Source organism: Notolabrus celidotus, chromosome 22 (genome assembly GCF_009762535.1).
Source record: "Notolabrus celidotus isolate fNotCel1 chromosome 22, fNotCel1.pri, whole genome shotgun sequence".
Taxonomy (NCBI): domain Eukaryota; kingdom Metazoa; phylum Chordata; class Actinopteri; order Labriformes; family Labridae; genus Notolabrus; species Notolabrus celidotus.
The window spans coordinates 22650924-22671604 of record NC_048293.1 but is presented as its reverse complement, the minus strand read 5'-3'; the positions used below and the strand labels follow the sequence as shown (position 1 = coordinate 22671604).

General features: G+C 41.6%; 1 protein-coding gene and 1 long non-coding RNA gene across 3 annotated transcripts in view; one reads left to right on the top strand and one right to left on the bottom strand.

The window, feature by feature from the left end:
• The window catches only part of nrxn3a (neurexin 3a), a 161743-nt gene that overhangs the window by 3724 nt on the left and 137338 nt on the right, over window positions 1-20681 (bottom strand). The window contains 5 exon segments of the mRNA XM_034675290.1: window positions 9973-10063; window positions 10491-10795; window positions 12537-12626; window positions 14178-14349; window positions 14847-15028. Of these exon segments, the coding sequence (XP_034531181.1) occupies window positions 9973-10063; window positions 10491-10795; window positions 12537-12626; window positions 14178-14349; window positions 14847-15028 (840 nt within the window).
• The window catches only part of LOC117806370, a 31357-nt gene that overhangs the window by 6010 nt on the left and 4666 nt on the right, over window positions 1-20681 (top strand). The window contains exons 3-4 of one of the 2 annotated variants that reach the window (XR_004629656.1): window positions 12935-13027; window positions 14792-15071. This is a non-coding gene — a long non-coding RNA (uncharacterized LOC117806370). Of the gene's footprint in view, window positions 1-12934; window positions 13028-14791; window positions 15072-20681 lie in introns of those variants that run through there. The other variant, XR_004629655.1, reaches the window with a different exon arrangement.

Sequence of the window (20681 nt, the reverse complement as noted above, 5' to 3'; positions counted from 1 at the left end):
GCCTCACTTCTGACTGTATTTTATTGAGTGAGTTAATGATATTTTAGGAGGCATGTGTTAATTGACGTTAAGCAGTGTTTCATCCAGCAGAGAGTGAACATTCAAAGTGCCATCGAGCAGCTGCATCCTCAGAGTTCAGACTCATTTAAAAACAGGCAGCGAGACATTCGTTCACAGGCAGACGATCAGAGAACATACAAGGTCACTTTATTAAAGAGGGGGTATTATGCTCGTTTTTAGACCTCATATAAGAAAAATCTTAAACCCTTAATTTCTGCTACTGTCTCTTTAAGAGCCCCCCAGCATTACAGAACCCCTTTTATGAAGATACATCAACTGATGATGTCATGATTTCAGCAAATCTCGAGTAGATCAAGCTGAATTCTCATGTGACTTTTACCCCTTTTCGACCGAGGCAGTTTCAGGGCCGGTTCGGAGCCGGCGCTCAATTGAGAACTGGAAAACCGGTTCCAGAGCGGCTCCAACTCTTTGCTGGTCTAGAACTGCGAGCCGCTTACGTCAGGGGCAAGGGGCGGGGTTGCTGTGATCAAAAACACAAACCCAACGTGTTTCCTCCATTGTCCTGCAGTGAAAAAATCAAAGAGACTAATGGATTCCAAGGCAAAGCAGAGGTCGGCCAAGGAGACAAGTTGCTGTTGTCCGCCATCGTTGTTGTTGTGAGGGAAAGTTCCCGCTAGCGCTGCTGGGGAAAGCGTTCCCGTAAATCTGATGTCATGACGTGCCTCTTCCACGGGCTCGAGCGGGCGGAAAAACTAACGGGTGCCGCGTTGGTTAGCAAGTTCAACGAGCTCTTGCGTTGGTCGAAAAGAGGTATTTGTAAGCAAGCTCTTCAAAGCAGCCTGCAATCTTTGCCGGGGGTTACTTCAATACAAGTTTACCTTTGCCTATGTGTAATATCCAACATTTTGATTTAACATTTTTTATTAAAATATGACAAAAGCATAATACCACCTCTTCAAACATTTCAATTAAAATACCATCAAAACTCATTTTTAACAGCTTCATCTGAGATGCAGTTTGCAAACTTGGGGATTGAGGACGCTTCAGGCAGATATTTGATCATGTCGTGTAAAATTAGAGTTTTTCTCACGCTAGAGTTAGTTAAACATTTGCGCTCTCTGATCCGTCACGGCACCAGATCAGATAGGTTTCTATTCTAGCCAACGTGTTAACTTCCACTGGATCTGCTCCGTTGCGTTCCGGCTGCGTCTCTGATCCGGCAGGTCAGAGCCCTCCGGATCAGATACACAAGACTTCTATTTTTGCAGGATGCCGGAGCACGACGCATCAATCTCAACAGAGCAGATGGAGCGGGACAGGAAGTCAGGCACCAAAACAACATTAAAACATCCGGTTAATTTTAAGAATAACAATCTGAGCGTGTCGTTCGTACAAACATGATCGTCTTGTAGACACACTTTGAGGAGGTAAATATACGACCAACACAGCAAAGAAAGAACATCTTGACATGTTGTATCCCTCAAAGTTTACAAACTGCACCTTTAAATAAAAACACACATTGAGAGAGAGAAAGAGAAACTGAGCATCGTAAACTTACATCAACAAATTGCCCGCATGATTTAGGCATGAAGAAAAGAGTTTATAAAGAAAAGGTTGTAAGAATGTTGGATAGCCGCTAGGTACCGTTGAAGATCATTTTTATTCATTGTAGTGTTCTATCTTGAAACACGACGGTACAGGGAGGCAACAACACATACATCCACACCACATAACAAAAAATAAACACCATAATTCTGTTTTTTTATGTTTTGGTTTTTTCCTGGTAAATAATTTGTTTTTACAAAAATGTGTATCTACATTTTTTTCCATTGCAATAGACTTCAATAGTATCTAAAATCTATTCATGTTACAGTTTTTGCTTAAATTGTCATTTGTTCTTTAGTGTAGAATGGATGGATGACTTCATATTTCAATATCTCTAAAGACAAGGGAGAAGGTGAAGAAGGGGTGGGACCTATGAACATACTACATAGGAAATGAGGGTGATGAGGGTGACAGTGTAAGTCAGTTGCCATGTCCATGTAAAGGCAGTACGAAGCGGTCGGGCGGCATTAGAGCTTTTGGCTGTAAGGAAGGGATGGGGATATACAAACAATGAGCAATATACATGCCCATCTACAGAAAAGAACAGAAGAACTCTAACACTGACAAGTCTGACAAACCCTAAACTGCAACTTCTTAGCCATGCAATTCATTTGTTTTTTGTCTTAAATTCAAAATATTAATCTGCAAAGGTTTGTTTGGATTTAAAAAAATCTGAAAAATGGAAGATATATGTGAGGAGTGGATCTGGAACTGCATCAACTACTAATGTTGTGGGTTTTGGCGTACATGTAAAGTGCATGAAGCAGACTGATTGTGCAATTAGTTTTTTTGTTTTAGAACATAATACATCCCCGCAAACTTATCGTATTAGAATTTAAACGCACAAGTTAGTCACTGAAGTAGTTCCAAATCCAAAAGAGTCAAATTATATAAAAAAGTAGTTCCCACTGTGTTCTGAATATTATCTGATTGACAAAAAAACAAACCAAACATACTTAATAAGCCAAAAACCATAATCAGAACCAAAATGCCAGTGATCAATTGGATAAATACAAAAATATGACCAGTCAAAAGTACTAAATGAAAAATGTTACGATGAAAGAACAAAGCCATTTAAAATTTTGCACACACTACAACCAGATGCACACAATAGAAAACAGACACTGTTGAGAGGGGCACTCGCTGCAGGACGAGCTCCTCTCTCAGGTGTTTCTCGATGGCAGATCTATCAGTAATGTTAGTCTTTAAACATGAACCGGCCGTGCAGTCTGGGCGTACATTAGAGAGAGACGGTACTGGCTGACGATGGGTTATTTTTAAGATTTTTTTGGTTTAGTTTTAGTCGTACTGCAGGATGTTGATGCATGCTTAAAGTAAGTTGCATTTAGGGAAAGTAGAAAAGAAACAACACAGCAAACTGGGGTGGGGCAGGTAAGACTGACCGATGTTAGAAAAAGAAAAGGAGATAGAAGCTGTGTCCCAATCCTGCACTCTGAGGCTTCACTTTGTAAATGATGCAGTTTGTACTGTCAAGAAACAACATGTGATACTCGTCGTGATGCGACACACGGAAACAACTTTAAAAATCAGCCAATTCTCCCGTTTCTGTTTTCTTTTGGGACGCAAAAGTTAACGCTAACACCACACCCACATTTCACACATCCGAGCATACATTTTGTCACTTTTTCAGCGCGACTGCTCCCAATTTATTTTTAACACCCACCCCCAACCCCCCCACCCCCCCCAACCGCAAACAGATCATAATAATGACCAGAACCACAAGAACAGCCCGGTCAGAGTGATGTGCAGTATATGCAATTGGGACACAGCTCAATCTGAACAAACTGAAATTGGGAGGAGGAAAAAAAAACAAAACAGAAAACACAACATGAATCCAAAATACTTTGTCATGTTCTTTATGTAGAATGATTCTTCAAGTATGATCAAGAGTCAAAAGATGAGCTTAAAGCTGGGATCCATAACAGTGAGGATAGTGGTGACTGAAGGTGACGTATTCTAATATCTACTATGTGACATCTATTCTTTTTATTAGAGAGGGTAAGTGATTACATCTGGACCAGAGGGTTAGGTTAACATAGGAACACAATAGCAATGTGAATCCTCAATGAATGTATTTATTGGGATTCTAATGTAGGCTCTCACAACTCCTTTAACGTCTATTTAACTTAAATAGGATCGTTATATATGAAATAAAAGGAAATGATTACTGAGAAAATGTAAACTCAGAAGTAGACTTGTTATCACGGAGCTTCTGAACAATCTGACGTCTTCTAGCTCCCTAATCGTAGTCCTGATTTTAACCAGTTTTCAACCAGCTGAAATACTGCTATCACATCAGTGTGTCAGAAAACACGTGTCTGTAATATGATTTTATTAGTAGTTTATTCTGGAATAAAGGGAGGCTGGAGATGGTTACGATGACGGCATTTCGTCTATGCTATGAAATTATGTCATATTTTATTTTTCATAGGAAATCATAACCACTACAGGCTGTGATGTTAGCAAGAAGGTCCAGAGACATCATAAAGGAGCGGTTTTGCCTGCATTTATTCTGTTTTTTAAAGTCTATGAAGAGGTGAAGAGCTAAGTTGTGCCCACTTTGCTTCGCTTGTGCAAACAAAAGGCTTTTAAGGACTGGTTTAGGAACAGAGTAGTCTCTCTGTATCACGGTATAATACACCAAAAGGAACATACGTTATTTCATAAAGATATATGGATACCAGCTTTAACCCCACTGTGACTTTTGACTTCGGTCATTATTTACCTACATGGAAAACCATGTGGGTTTCACTAGCCAAAGAATAAAATCATGAGAGGAATTCCATAAGATGGCACAAGTCTGACTACGCTCACTGTCTATTCACAGAGTCATTGTTATTGAGTTTTTAAGCTAGCTTTGAATGTACGCTTAAGAAAACAGTATCTGGAGAGGAAACGAGGCTGAACGCGTCACCTTTGGAGTCCAGTTTCTATCGCCTGATGAAAGGGATGTAACGGTCGTCGAGTTTGCGGTATCTACAGTAACTAAAGTGTCTATATGCTGTCGTGGATCTGTGATGGTTTGAGACGACAGGTTTTTTTTACCCTGCCTCCAAAATGTGCGTACTCATGGGTGAGAGTTTGCTAACTTGTGCACACATTTTCTCGTCAGCTTAATTTTTGTAGGTCACAAACTTAGCGTGAAAAGTGGCGTTCGCAGCTTTCAGGCCCTGTTTCGTGCATAAGCAACGTTTATTAATGAGACCGCTGGTCCAGGTTAGCTCTGCAAAATAAGACATGGTGATCTGGCCAGGTTAAAAGGGAGTTAGCTTCATGTTTCTGCCTCTCATTGCATGTGACCACGGTGACTCTACGAACAGTGACGTCATGTGCATGGACAAAACGATATTATAGGTTGGTAGGTTGGTGACATCTTCCAGTTATGCTAAGCTTTCCTTGACATCACAGCATGTGAAGTTATAAATTGGGCATGCCTGATCCAGTTTGAAACACTTGGCCTCTGAACCTCTAACGCTACTGGACAGTTTCCCCCATTAAAATGTCCAGATCGGAAACCAAGTGACATTTATTTGAAGGGGCTAATAATTTAGAACTTGGGCTAATTAAGAAGCTCATGAGCCGGGTTAACTCGTTTGAAAAATGTTTACCGAGCTAATTAATAAAATAAGAAGTAGGGGCGTTTTTTTCATAGACTTCAATCAGGGGTGCATCTCGCTCGGCTGAAAATGAAGCTTTCAGCAGTGTGTCTGCCCCCTGGTGGCTGGCTGCAGTATAGGTAAAAAAATCTGTCAGCAGTCAAACTTTAAAAAATAAATACACGTCGTACAAATGTTTCTCACATCTGTATGCTGTGGTGATATGTAGTTAGTATTTGACTGTTTTGTGTTCAAGGCCTCTTTTTCCTGAAAAGTTTCTTTTTCGTTAGTTATTAGAGTTTAAAAAACAGGTTTTACTTCCGGGTTTCCTTTCATTCACAGCCGCCGTAGAGGGAAACTTTAAAGGACACACAGTAACTTGTTACGCTACACTGTAGGGGGGAGCTCGTTACAGTGGATTCACAGGCTCTGGCTGCACAATGGCTGCGCCCAGGAGCGGGATTGTTGGCTCCAGAACCGTACAACGGGAAAGGGCGGAGCAACGCTGTCCATTTTTATTTACAGTCTATGAGTTCAATACATTCAGACAGAGTCACCCCCTGCTGGCAACTAAAAATATTGCAGGTTTAAGGCACTTTTGGATTTAGACACGACACTGACGGCTTAGAAAATGTAACTAGTAGGATATAAAAGTATATTTAATGATTAGTCAGGAGGTATTTTGGACTATTATTGTTCCTGGTTCAGAATATCTTTGGTCTGTTCTCCCTCATCATATATCGAGAAGCTTCCTGTCTTTAGGAAACCTTTTTAGTTGCCATCTTATGGAATTAAACAAAAGGAAACGATAGCACTACATCTTTACAACAGAGAACAGAATCACTGGATAACTTCTCAGGACAACAGCCACACTGACACAGTAAGACAGTGTGGGGTTAGACAGACGACACTGGATGTCGCTGCGACTGCAAAAATGGTTTTAACGTAAACACGAATGCAGACAAAGCAAACAAGTTAGTATAAATATGAAGGGTCATGGAGTTAAGGATCAAAAGCATGCCAAGAAATGATCAGAGGTCACCCTGAAGAGAATGATTGAAAGATTTTGGTACCAATGATGGCTTAAGAGAAAATATTAAAGCGGAGAAAAGTAGAATTTGTGGCAAAAGAAATATTTAATCTGCACCAGAATACGTTTAAAAGTCTTTAAGACTGCAGAACAGGATGGCAGGAGGGGAGGGAACTGGAGGGATGACGGACAATTTAAAGGGAGTTTTCAGATACAACCACCGTCGCCTTTTTCTGGAACTTAGGTGAGAAATTATTTCTTTTGCCTTTAAATTTTTCTTTGTAGAAACAGAGATGGTTTCCCTAAAAGCCCCATGGTACCCCAAAGAAAAGTGGACAAAACAATTATCACCCACCAAAACGTCATGCCACACATGATGAGGCCAAAATACAAAAATGTGTTTTTGGATAATTGGTGATTAGTGAGATGATGTCTCTATAATTCAAATTTAGAAAAGACAAACAGGAACTAGCATTGACTCTCAAAGTGATACAACAAAGGAAAATTAAAAACCAAAGCATGCGCTGTCAACGTTAAATTGATGTTAGGGTTAGGATGGTGTGAATTTCTGTGTAAACACATGACTGGATGACTGGGGCCCTGTCTTTGTCTTTCTTCACAAATCCCCATGAATCTCAGGCTAACCAGCACAGCTCTGAACCCGTCTACACCACAACCTTTCACTGAGTCTTTGAAAAAATATGGGAATGTCCTTCAACATGGTCAGCAGAGCAGCTCGTACATCTCAATCTGATGTAAATGCATGATCTAACTCGTTTTATGTGCAGCTCATTTAAATGTATTTTTAAAGAAATACGTGACTACAGTCGAGTGACGTGTGATAAATGATGGAGTCTGGTTGGTGGGGCGGTGGGTGGGGGGATGCTTCAGTCACCAAGAAGACCAGGTCCAGTGTGAGACTGAATGTTGACAATGACGGTGATGTTAACTAACTTACTCCGACCAAATTCATGTATCATCCCTTCTTTCTTTATCAAGATGAAACCGAAATAAAACAAAGAAACAGGCTGAGCGATCATCAAACCGTAACACCAACGTCTCAGACCCCTTTAGAGTACATCATTGTGTTATCAGCTAGCTAACGTGAAGTAATAATAAACATTCATGTTAATTGTGCAAAATCATTTCCAATCACATGGGATTTTTTTGAGTAAATATTAACTAAAAAGTGGTTAATGCTAACGTTAGCTATGCTCTGATGCTAGTCAAGGGCTGTCAAAGTATGTTTTTAAATTAAATATGGTCGGATCGGTCTTCCATTTTTTACTATCCATCGTCTTCACGGCTGCTTTTGAATCTAAGAGCTGTAAAATGACTAGAGTGCATCAGATTATCAAGGTTTATACAACTTACGACCTGGAACACATCAGAATTAAGATATGATAAATTAGAGCGTCCCACAGAGAGCGTGAAGTCATGCAAGAGTAAGTTTTATTAAAAAACAACAAGGGAATAAATAGGATTTATCTGATTCTTTAGATTTGAGCACAAAATCAGGAATCAGAAAATATCTTATCGCATCTTTGTTTTGGTTTTCTCTGTTTAGTTTAGTTTTTTGGTTTCATCTTGAAAAAACAAGATTCAACCACTCAACCAAACTGCACTCACTTTGTCAACCAGATTTTTGTTGGATCCTTAAATGACATGAGGAAAGCTATGATTTAAGGGGTATGTACGTATCTATGTACTTATTTTAATCCAGACCAAGATCTCCAAACCTAACTCATTAGTTTTACCTCTGTAACATTGCGTACATACATCACACCCAGTGTTTAGTATGGACACTTAAGGCTGATTTATACTTCTGCGTCTCCCCTACGCAGCAGGGGCTGACACGGACATGAGCCCCACATACTTGTGCGTCGGTGTTTCCGTGTCGCGCAGCAATTCTCTGCCGAAACGCCTGAGGGCAGTGCGGCCTCTCTGATAGCCGGCCGCCTGCTTCCAGTCCCGCTACGATCTCTGTTTACTTTTCCACAGCGATTCAGAGCGTGTTATGTTAATCTACAGCTGATACATGTTGCTGTTTATCATACAGACATGATTACATGAAGAATAGAGAGGAGGAGATGAAAAGTGCGGCCGATGTCCGGGATCCCAGAAGTGTTGTAAATGCAGGAAAGACAAAGCCGCCGAGCGGACCAATCACAGAGCTTGCGGTCCGCGTCGGCTCTACGGGGAGTTACATTTTGGAGGAGGTGCACGTCAGCTACGTGCGTAGGCCACGGCGTAGGTACGGGAGCTACGCGGACCCCCGGCGTAGGGTACGCCGTTGATTCAACGCAGAAGTATAAATCAGCCTTTAATCTCAAGTACTGTAAAATGTGGAATATAAATTGTATTATTGGGAGGTTTCTCAGAAACTTTTCATGCGCTTACATACCTTTTAGACCTCTGTATATTTTTCAGACTACACTTTTTTTGCCCCTAGCTTAACAGAGCTTTTTTTTTTACATATGTAACGCAACATTCAAAATATAATAATATTCATTAACGTACTGTATAAATATCCTGCAGCTGAAAGTGTGTTTTTTAACAGAAACCCCAAAATTAGTGTATGGAACAAAGTATTTTTAACAAGACTACATTCTCTTCTGCTGTAACAATACTTTGATATCTATAAATGGTGAAGACGTCATGTATTTATTATGATTGGTGTCCAACAGTAGTCCTTTGAAGATGTTGGTTGTTGGCTCTTGTGAGTTAAGGTTGGATATCTCAAAATAATTTGAGATTATCTGATTTTTTTGTGGAGGTAATGTTGCATTTTTAATTGTATCTTTTGTCTGTGATCTCCTAACAGCTTAGAGGTGTTATAAACTTAAATTTAAACTTGTTATTCAGGATAAGAGAACATGGCTGCCTGCTGCTTCATACGAAACAAAGTCTGTAAAATCTGGAAATTCCCACATTTTTTCAAACCTGAATCTAGAGGTAATCACAATCTAAAACATTTTAGAATTTTCATATTTAGATACAAAAAAGACAGAATAACAAATACACCTAAAAGCAAAAGTATGACCCAAAAAAAGGAAAACTTGTACACAGAAATTCAATGATACCTGTTCTCTATCACATGTACCACTGCAAGCCTCTAAGTATGAAAAATCACAGATGAGAAAACTAAAATAAAAACATAAATGTAGTGAAGCCAACACGCTGAGTTTTAGGAACTAAAGTTCAAAAGAAAAAGTCAAAATGAAAATCAGCAGACGTGTGAATGAGCTGTGGACCCAACACGATGTGAACAGTTTGCAGCATCAGAGCAGAAAACATGATTCCCCATCATACAAACTTTGCACATTTATGATGACATGTACTAACCCTTATGTTCCCCTCTGCAGGCAAAGTTTGTATGTTTACTGGAGACCATGTTGACCACTTTTTAAACCCCATGTGAAGTGTATCTCCTGATACTGATGGTGCTCTGTGTTAGCAACATGCTGCAGTATGTATGTATTAACTGTGATGTTCCAGTTCGACTATCTTCAATTTGAATTTGAGTTTTAACGATCAGTCTCTCTATGTGTGGAGCAACTTATCCTGCTGTTACTGCATTGGTCATTTTATGAGGTTACACTTTTTCCAACCATGGGGGCGTGATGCTCTGAGGATACCTCGATCCTCAGGTGCAGATGAAATTGAAAGCACAGAGAAAGCAAGCAAATGCAAACTAACCTAGCCCACCTGCATGGCTAGTTTCACACTCCTCCAGGTCTTCGTCATCGCTCGAACACTCTGCAGACGACACGATTTCATCTGTCGAATGCTTCATGGTCATCAGAGGTCATCAGAGGTCACAGTCGCAACAAAAACAAACAGAAACAAACAGAGAAGGGGGGAAAGGTCAATGCTGCAAGAAACGTAGAGCAGGCTATTTTAACAGAGAGATCTCTGAAATCAGAGGCAAGGTGCATGGAGGATGTTTGGCAGCACATAGTGACAGTACATTACAACAACACTTCAGGGGCCTATTTGAATGATCTTTAGTGCATGGTCCATAGCTCATGGTGCACGGTAATTTAGGGTGTGGCCGACTGTCTTATGCTAGTTAAGTGGTGCACAGTCTGGGACAACAATGATCACATTAAAGCCTCAAAATCCTGTGTCAAAGACCATGTTGCACTTGGTCTGTGCCCCATGGTGTTTCATGCTAGGTGTGACATCAGGTCGTCTCCATGAAAGTGTGTCCTTACCTGTACGGTTGAAGATGATCTGTGTTTCCGTGTGGTGGTCGTGGACATCATGGTCGTTGTTTCTATGAAGGTAGTGGACATCTCAGGGGCCAAGGCCGTAGTCCTGGCTGAGCCTCCGCTGGGCACATCACCTACCAACCTCACACTGCCATTAATCTTGATGTTAGCGTTGCCCTCGGCGGCCATGCCCAACACCTTGAGGCCGTTGTAATACAGGCCCGACAGCTGACCCTGAAAGGGCCGGCTACGATCGCTACCTCCGATAATGACTGTTGCTTGGGTGTTGAAAATTGTTAGCTGCCGTCCTAGAGGAGACATCCAGGTGTAAGACGTTTTCCACGATTAAACTCAAACACAGAACGAGCTGCACAGGTAACTAACAAGACAATGAGTTGCTGCAACGACCAGTGCAAGCAGTGCTTAAGCAGATGTGTACGATTAATGACTGAACACAAAGAAAGATGCTACATCTCCCCCTTCTCTCCTCTTGTAATAAAAGTTGGAAATATATTCAACATCATGCAGGTTATAAGAATAGAGACATGAGCTTTGGAGACAAAATCTGAATTTCGTACCAAGCTGAGGATACGTTTAACTCTGCAGTAGAAACAGACGTTCTTGGCTTTTGGGGCACGGTGTTGACTATCTTAAATACATTAGGAGCAAATGATGCAATTCTTCTAAGACTAGCAACGTCTGATTAAAGTATTTTTTGAAGCTATTCTTCACATAGTGCTGGGCTATAATTCAGTAATAATTATCGCGATATAATTTTTCTCAATATAAATAAAATAAATGTTCGATAAAAATTGTATATAAATAAACCTGTAATTACATCTCCCTACCACTGGAAAGGGGGGCGCTAATGAGCCTTAAACACTAGTTGCCAACCGACATTAGACAGAAGAAGAAGACTGCATTGAACAGCCAATCATGTTGCAGGGTGAGAGGTAGGCGGGGCTAAAAGATGTTCGGAGCTGAATGTAATCTTAAAGGGGAGAGCACAACTCAAAATAATACCCTTCTAAACTCAAACACAGGATACAGTTTGATATATCTTTGTTTTAAATTTAATTTAATTTAATTTAATTTATGCAAATAATCTCAACCTGAGAAAAATAAGAATCTACAAACTAAAATCACAAAAATTTCATTTTACACTAAAGACCTGCTTCCTGTTAGCACCGTCAGAGATGGATTCATGAAGTTCATCAGAAAACTAAATCCAAACTGTCTTCAACTTTCACTCAGGAGCAAAAATCTGACTTTACATTTAAATGAAATACTTAAATGATGATTTAATGATTTGATATTTATCGTGATAATTATTGATATGACTGATATGAAATATTTCATCGTGATAATATTCCCATGGGGCGCTGGTGGCCTAGTGGTCTAAGCGCCCCACATACAGGGCCTACAGTCCTTGTTGCAGGGGTTGCCGGTTCGATTCCTGGCCGGTCGACCATTTCCTGCATGTCCTCCCCCGCTCTCTACTCCCCACATTTCCTGTCTCTCTTCAGCTGTCCTATCAAATAAAGGCAATAAGGCCAAAAAATATAACTTAAAAAATAACAAAACCATCATTTTCATAATCGCCCAGCACTATCTTCACCTTTTTGTTTTTGCACTTTGCACATAAAAAAAGCGCATTTTGGAAATCAAACTGAAAAAATGCAGGACGCCGTAACACACCCTAACACTCTTTGCACTGGTCGTTGCTCTCACATATTTCAAATAAGACCCTCAGACTTGACACATAAGCAAACATGATCATGCAATACATTTATTTTAATTATAAATAGATTTATCTCACATTTTATGTGTTCATTTATTTCCCTGGTTTATGTTTGATTTTAAGCCAATGGTTAGCTCCACATGAGGTTGCATGCACAGTTTGCATTCATGCAAGTAACGTTAACTCATCGTGTTTTGCAGAAATGGAAAAAATCACTTCAGTTAGAGATCTTCATAAAGTCTTTGTAGGTTATGTTTGAACATCTAAGTATAAGAAGAGAAAAAGCAGAACATGTTGATTTAAGTTACCTTTCTCCTGCAGCCACTCCTCTACTGGTCGGGTGTATTTGAAAGGAATTTTCTTATTGGCCATTTGATAGCGTTCAATGTCGCTGTTCCCTTTAAAGTTTAAGGAGACATTTATAAAAACATTTATGGACTGTCAGCACCATGTCACCTCTCAAATATCACCTCACATTTACAACATGTTTAAAATACTTTATCTGAAGATTTAATTTATTAAAGACGTTTAGATTCAGGGTCACTTAGAGGATTTAGATGTGTTGTTCCAAAAACAGACAATATGCACGAACAGAGACTCAGTGTGTGGATGATTGTGTGAAAGAAAAGAAAAACGTTGGAGTGAAAGTTTGAATTTCTGCAGCTACTTCTTCTTTTTCTTCCCCTCGTGTTCTGACACACTCCAGCCTTTACGGGAACAGACGTGGGAGCTCTTTCTCAGACACGAGGAAGGTACAGCAGCAGGATCGGTGCAGACACGGTCCACTCTAAGTCTTCCGGTAAGGACTCACGCTCAGAAACAATCAGTGATCACATCTTATGACCTTTATTATCCCCGTGTGAAGTTTGTGCGGTAGATTCTGTCATGGGACACAGGTCAGCCAGGGCGCTGTCATCCACAGCACTTTAACTTCCACTCGGAGCTTTCTCCTGTTTATTGTTTGAGCTCTTTAAAGCAGCAGATATTTATGGACAAAGAAGTGCTTTTCTTGGAGGTTAAATATATCTCTGTGTCTCACGTGCATCTTAATAAAGCTCTAATACTTTAAACAAACAGCTGGACTCAGGTGAAGTAGACACTATTTAAACTTAAGCTGCTCCACATTACATCAAAGAAGAAATCTGTATGTTTTAATTCACTCTCTTTTGACACATAAATATGTTATTGAATACTCTGTCGTCGTAGAGGTATCAGGTTGCAGCCTGATGAGGTGAAATCAAGTGTTTAGATTCAGGAAAGTTTTTAAAGATGTGCAAAAGCAACAAAGAAAAAACTTTAATTTCTGCATTCGCACATTTGAAGAAATGAGTCAAATCACCCGATTAAAACTGTAAAGTCAGTCAGTTATCAGCCTGGTTTGTGTCATGTTAGGTTGCATTGAATTTTTACTTCAGAGCAGTATCACATCAACCTTGTTTAAAGACGTTTGGATGTAGATATAATCCCCTAAAGATCTTCAGCAGCCCCGCTGTAACACCAAGACCCACCTGTGTGTTTCTGAGCGTGTTTCATGCTGCATTCAATGTCTTGATTCACTTTAATGTGCATAATAAAGTATGTGTATGTGTATGCATACATATATATTTTTGAATACACTCTTAATTTTATTTTAATACATATTTTAATTTATTTGCAGATATTTTGTCAAAGAGGTTATAAACTGGCCTCATTGTCTGGATGTTGCTGTTCCTGTAAAGACCAGCAGAGGTCCTCAGAGCCCTCAGATTACATCCTCCTTCTAGCAGGTGTTCACTTGAGTCCTTTAGGTGCTTCTATACTGACTCTCTATCATGCACTTTTTAAGTATGTGCTCATTTCAGAGTGTTTTCAGCTTACTAAACACAACGTGATGAAATCAGGATTTAAATTAATAATGACATATGGAGGGATGGTGTGTGTTAGACGGGGAAGATGATTTAGTGTCGTACCTGTCGGGAAGTGCTCATTGATCGACCAGTTATCCACCTGGAGCGTCGCGTTGCCTCCGTTCCTGGTGAAGCGGACCACGTGATACTTCCCATCGTTCACCGGAGTGCTGCTCTCCTGCACACTGATGTCCACCGTGCCGATGTTGAACGTCACTCCTATTTTACCTTGTTGCTGAAATGAGAAACGCACGAGTATTGGTTATCTCAGTCGGACAATTCATGGTACGTTGTGAACTCTAGGTGTGCCTCAAGACGATGATATGACGTATACTAACATGAAGAGCTTTACATGCTGACCTGCTAATGATGCAGCGAGTTAAAGCTCCTGTGATGAGTTTTAAGTTGGTTGTGAAACTGACTAAAATTAACCGTGATTCCTCTTTATGACCTGAATCAGCAAACAAGACCTTCAGGAACAGTTCTGGCTACTTCAATACGTTCTTATAATGCCTGTTAACACTATGAGGGGGGTAGGTGTCAGACCACATGACTGACAGCGCCCTGGAGAAACAGCCTTTACTGCTTCTCCACAGCAAATATTCACAGTGAGTGATACATGAGGCTGTTAGAAGAAAGCAGGATGTTAGAAATAAGAGGTATCCCTTTGTCCACAGGGGGCGCCATAACCAGCACAAACAGGACACACATATGCAGAGTGTGAGAACTTACTATGTGCAGCATGAGGTAGTCCCCCAGACCAGGTGCGCTGTCAATCCTGACCAGGATGCCCTCCTTCAGCGAGGTGCTGAAGCCGACGGTCAGCCTGTCCGTCCTCGTGCTCGGTCTCTCGTTGGCCGGCCACCTGAACGTGATGAGGCCTCCTCCTTTGCCGAAGATGTACGTCGTCCCAGCTGGAGAGGGGAGGAGAAATAAAAAACTTAACTCTAAACTAAACAGAGGATGCATCTCGAGTGTGTCAATTAGCGTTCAATTTATAGGTTCATGTGGGAATAAGACCTGTATCCAGAAACATCTGATGATAAACAAGGTCAAGGATCTGTCGGCCGCAAATTCAGGTCAGCTGACTTTGTTTGAGTCAATGGGTAAGAGAAGAAAAGCAGCTTCTGACATGCAACAAATGTTATTACAACCGGTGCATCAGGTAAATCCGTCTGAATGATGCAGTAAGGTCCAGCACCTGGAGCCATGCAGGTCCTTCTCTCATCCTCTCTAGTGTTCAGAAAACTGCACTGATGATCGTCCAGATGGAGACCAATCATCTTTCTGCAGAACCTCTCATCTACAGCAGAGTCTGTGCACAAATTAGTAAACTATCTTGGTGTTTCAACACTCTTCTCACACACCTGGCCTCTCCAAGTTCTTCTGGAAAGTTGTCTGCAGAAGAACGATGATTGCAATAATCAGCACATAACAAGGACCAAAAGGTGTCCCACTGCAATCACCACGACGCTTAATTCATCCACAAATAGCAGCAGCTCGTCCGCAGACACACGCCGCAGAGATCTGTCTCCTCTAATGTCGCTCTCTGCAGGGAGCCTGATTAAAAAGATCTTCAAATCACTTAAAATGTTTTTTACAGAGCCCGACGAAGGAAACACAAAAACACAAACTCAGAAATAACAAGCGAACAGATGTACAACAGCTCTGCCACTAGAGTATAGACATGAGTGAAACCACAACAGTCCTCATCCTTACTGCCACGCAGAGTTGAGTTCTGACCCACAGTAGATTACACCAGAGACGCACAGACTGTTTAAAACATGGATGTTATGAATCAAAATGCTGGAGGTTGCAATATTGAAAATGCTGACTCCACCTGACTTCGGGCTAAGCTAGAAATAGGCAAAGAGGTGGAGCTGAGGCGGGCTGAATTAGTCTTGATTTCTGCTTAACTTAGTAAAAGTGTGATTTCAAAGACGCTGTTAGAAGTTTTCATGTTGTGTTGATTCTGCCGCCCCCTCTGGACGAAATCGACACTGTTGTTGTGGATGAAGACTGCATTTCCCATAAACACCATCACCCTCTGATGCAATAAACGTAGAAAATGTTATACTTGAAAAATTGTATGTTTTACTTTGATTTGTTGTAGGCTCCTAGGGTATTTTTTGTCTCTCCCTGGAGGCTACACGTCTCTCCTACAGCGTTAATTACAATTTCAAGCATGCAAATTAAGTGATGATGTCATTTAGCGACTTGTAGTACAGCCAATAGCTACTTTCCTCACTGAAGATGTTGCAAAAATGCCACAGTGTCATGATGTGAGCTCCGGCCTAACAAAAAATGTCTGATAAACGTAAATATGCACACGGCTGAACTCTTTAGTCCTCAAAGAGCAGTGAAGCATTCACACGCCAAGTTTCTCTGTCTGCAACTTCAACGGAACATATACGTCTTTTTGATAATCCTGCTCCAGTATCAGCCATGAGGACGAAACATTATGTCAAATGGAAATGATCTAAAGAAGGAAAACTCCCCCTGCTTGATAACTTACTTCTCTCTGACAAACTTTACCAGCAGAGCTCTGAACAGAGACACTTGAACAACCTGAACACATCATGTCTGATAATCTCACTTCACACTGTAGGACACAAAGAGGCATCAGTTAAAGCTCCTCAGAGCTTCTAACAGGGGCTGTAATGGGGATTCTTTGGCTTTTGGCGCCAGCCTCATGTGGACACTCAAGGAACTGCAGTTTTTGGCACATCCTCACCCTGTATGGAGTCTTAATGATTGCAACAATTACTGCTCGGTGGCAGTAATTTATTGTCCTAGCTCAGTACAACAAAAGACTCTTAGCCTGTATGCTAGATGAGCTTCAGTTAGCCTCAGTTTGGCCCACAACCTTCCTCTTGCCATTAGCAAAAGGGAGTCAGAAAACAAATGCAGCATCAGCTTTGAATCTTCATCGCTCTAAGAGAGGTAGGTGCAGCAGTTTAAGATAGAAGTATGTCACTGTTTTGGAGAAGAGAAAGTAGCATCAGTATCAGAGTATCTCAAGATATTTTTTTTGTAGCTATTTAAAGTCCTTTAAGGAGAATTAGTGCAACTAAGGGTTAAACAGCAAACAAACAGAGAGGAGATTAGAGAAGATACTGGAGCACACACACTGGAATCATTTTTAACTGAAGCATGATGCTATACGTCTCCAAAGGTTGTCCCACTCACCATGCCCCCCCTTCAGTGACGCTGCCGACCTGTAAATGGAGACGGGTTGGTTGGAGGAACGCTGCCTCGCACCGTGCTGCTGATGCTGCTCAGGGTGAGTATACGACGCCGCGACCACCTGAGGTACCGAGACCCTCACAGAGTTCACAATCATCCTCGGTGGGGACGATGAGTTCTGCTTTCCAGAAGCAGCGAAACATCCCAGAATAAGCCACCCCATCCAGACCGTGTGTGAGAGGACACCCAGAGCAGGGGTCTGGGAAGAGCCCCCTTTTATCAGACCCAGTAGAGGCAGAGCACCTATGGGGCACATGATGGGTTTCAAACAGACACGACGGAGTGCTCTGCAGAAAAGTTTCATGATTGAGAAAACCCCATAATAAGAAGAAGACCACGACGAAGTCTTCAGAAGTCTGAGACGGTTTCAGAGACCAGTCACCAAAAAAAAAAAAGAGATCCTCAGGAACTCAAAACTCCTGTGAGGAACTGTTTGGATGGGTCGAGTATGGCGCCCCCTGTGGACGAACACTAACTCATTTCTTTGCTGACTTTGTCCGACTTCAAACTCCAGAAATCTGGTCGCTCATGGTTGGTTGCCTCTTTAGGTCATATTGAAGCATCGGTTTCAATTTCAGTCTTTATTTCCATCAGAGGAGCTTTAAAAGTCCTGAAAGATAAACTCTATCCAGAGACCGGTTTGTCTCAGTCAGGATGTTCGGACGCCTCCTCCTCCTCTGAATGATGGGACTCAGCTCCTGCAGCCGTTTGCTGATTCACTCATTTTCCAATCCACCTGCAAATTTCTTCATCTGTCTTCAAATAATGAAAAAGACATCTGAATTTAATATCCAGATCCAGAGAGAGGAGGAGGACCGAGTCTGATCCTGGGGAACTTGCAGACTGAAATAGTGCCATTAAAAAGAGAGCATTGTACATCCACTGGATCTCCTCCTGAGAGCTCCTCGTGTGTAACTTCTTTAAGATTTCAGAAGAATCCATAAAATCAAAGCATGAAAGCAAAAGGGGAAAATCCTCTCCCTCTGTTCCTCCACTTCAAGTCAAAGAGCAGCTTCTGATGTACGCCTCATATCGCCACGCGCACTTCAAGAAAGGACAGCAGCAATGATCTGGATCCCAGAGCAGCCACAGAGAAAGAGAGAGGGAGAGAAAGAGAGAGAGAGAGAGAGAGAGAGGGAGGGTACCAGAAAGAGAGGAGAGGGAGAGGAGAACCGTTGGAGGGTGTGACTGGAAAAGGCTCCTCTTCAGAACAGAAACGTGTACATAACCTGAACGCGCTCTACGTCCAAACTAACATAACGTCATAAATGAAGACCAGGATGGCGAACTGATTCATTATAAATATGCTGATGTCTGATAAAGTGATATCTGAAAACCTGCAGGACACGGTGTGGTTGATAAGTGTTGACAGACTTCCTGTCAGGGCGGCGGTACGGCAGTGCAGCAGAGCCGCTTCGTGACCGCAAGTAAATACCCGACGCCCTCCCATGATGAGGATGAAACAGTCCAACACCTGCTCCCGTACTGTGACTGAACCGAGGGAATGAGACTCAAAATGTCAAGCGGTGAAATGTATGGATGCCGAACAGCTGGAGTCATGTGATCGAGGTTTTCCCGCGGTAATCCCTGAATCAAGGATTCTCCTCCTCCTCTCCTCATCCATGTTGTCTTTCTGGTCCTCTGAAAACCTCTGACCTGTTGACTCCAGGCCTGGCTCCGCTCATCATGACGGTTTGTTGTTGTAGTTAAGTGAAATACGATCTGGTGATAACACAGAGTGTTTTATTCTGAAAATTAACCGGATGTTTTCATGTTGTTTTGGTGCCTGACTTCCTGTCCCGCTCCATCTGCTCTGTTGAGATTGATGGGTCGGGCTCCGGCATCCGGCAAAAATAGAAGTCTTGTGTATCTGATCCAGAGAGCTCTGACCTGCCGGATCAGGGACGCAGCCGGAACGCAACGGAGCGGATCCAGTGGAAGCTAACACATTGACAAGAAAAGAAACCTATCAGATCCAGTGACGGATCGGAGACGGACCGCAGTGTTTGATCTTTTACTCCTTTAGTTTATTCCACAACATGAAACCTCTCAAACTGAACAGAGGGGCCGAAAAAAGGAGAACATACCAAAGAGGGTTCAGAGGCATTTCTTTGTGTAGGACACTGTTAACAGGATATCTGCATGCATCAGTAGGGGCATAATTAGTTAGTGATTGCTCTGTTCTTTGCTGCATAAATGACTTAAAGTACTTAAAACTGACAAATCTTTACGACCATCTTTCATCCACAAAATAAAACACGAGTCAGCGAGCTCCATGTGTGAAATCACGGACACGCAGCTGCCGTGTTTCATTACACCTCATTCTTTGAGCCACAGATTACCTGAGAGAGAGTTGTTGGAAATACTTGGTGATAAAGAAATCTATTTCAACAACTATCAGTCATTGCTTTAATTTGAAGACCAAATAAAACTGGATGTTTTCCACACATCTGCACGGTCATCCTGCTCTGTTTAACTCGCTGTCATGAAATAACTTCAACGACTCTGCAGTGAGCGAGTCGACCAAAGTGAAACGAAGTGATGCAACATTGTGCAAGACGCTGTTCAACAAGTTATATATATTTTATTTACAATGCACCGGATGTCTCGTTCACTTTCTTTAAGAATAATGTTTTAATTTCACGGATGCTGATGAATAAAAATCAGGAATCAATATCGCTAAATACAGCACCAGGGGTCTTAACCATCACCGCCGTGGATTTCACTTCGTTTCTTTCATGTGGCCGAGATTAAATTCAGCTTCTGCACTTTATCCCCTCTGGCTGAAGGAGGAGAGTCAGAGGCGTTTCTCGCCCCAGCTGCTGAAGATGAATTTTAAAAAAAACCTCCCTCCACCTCGAGAATCAGAGCAGATTAAGTTTCAGAGTCTCAGGAGCTGAAGCGATCACACAGTCTGGACTTCTGATGAAAGACGTTTCCCAATGTTTGGAAATCCTCCAATTTAATTACACGTAATGTTAAAGGTGAAACACCAGAAGCACTGTGTCTTTATAATGAAGCACTTTACACTGAACCTCATGATGTGTTCCTGTAGTGTCAGGATAAAGGGTCTCATGTGAGGGGGGTGCTCACAGACAGAAACAAGAGGACTTATTTTACATGCACTAACCTGAAATAGATATTTACAATGTTACAATGTCATTTAGCAGACGCTTTTATCCAAAGCGACGTACATACGAGAACAAGAACAACACAAGCAAAGATCCAGACAAGAGGAAACAAGATCAGTAAGAGTAACAAAGTGCTTCATGTCCATTTGGGTGCAGGTACTGCCAAGCAGTGTAAAGGCAATACACAAAA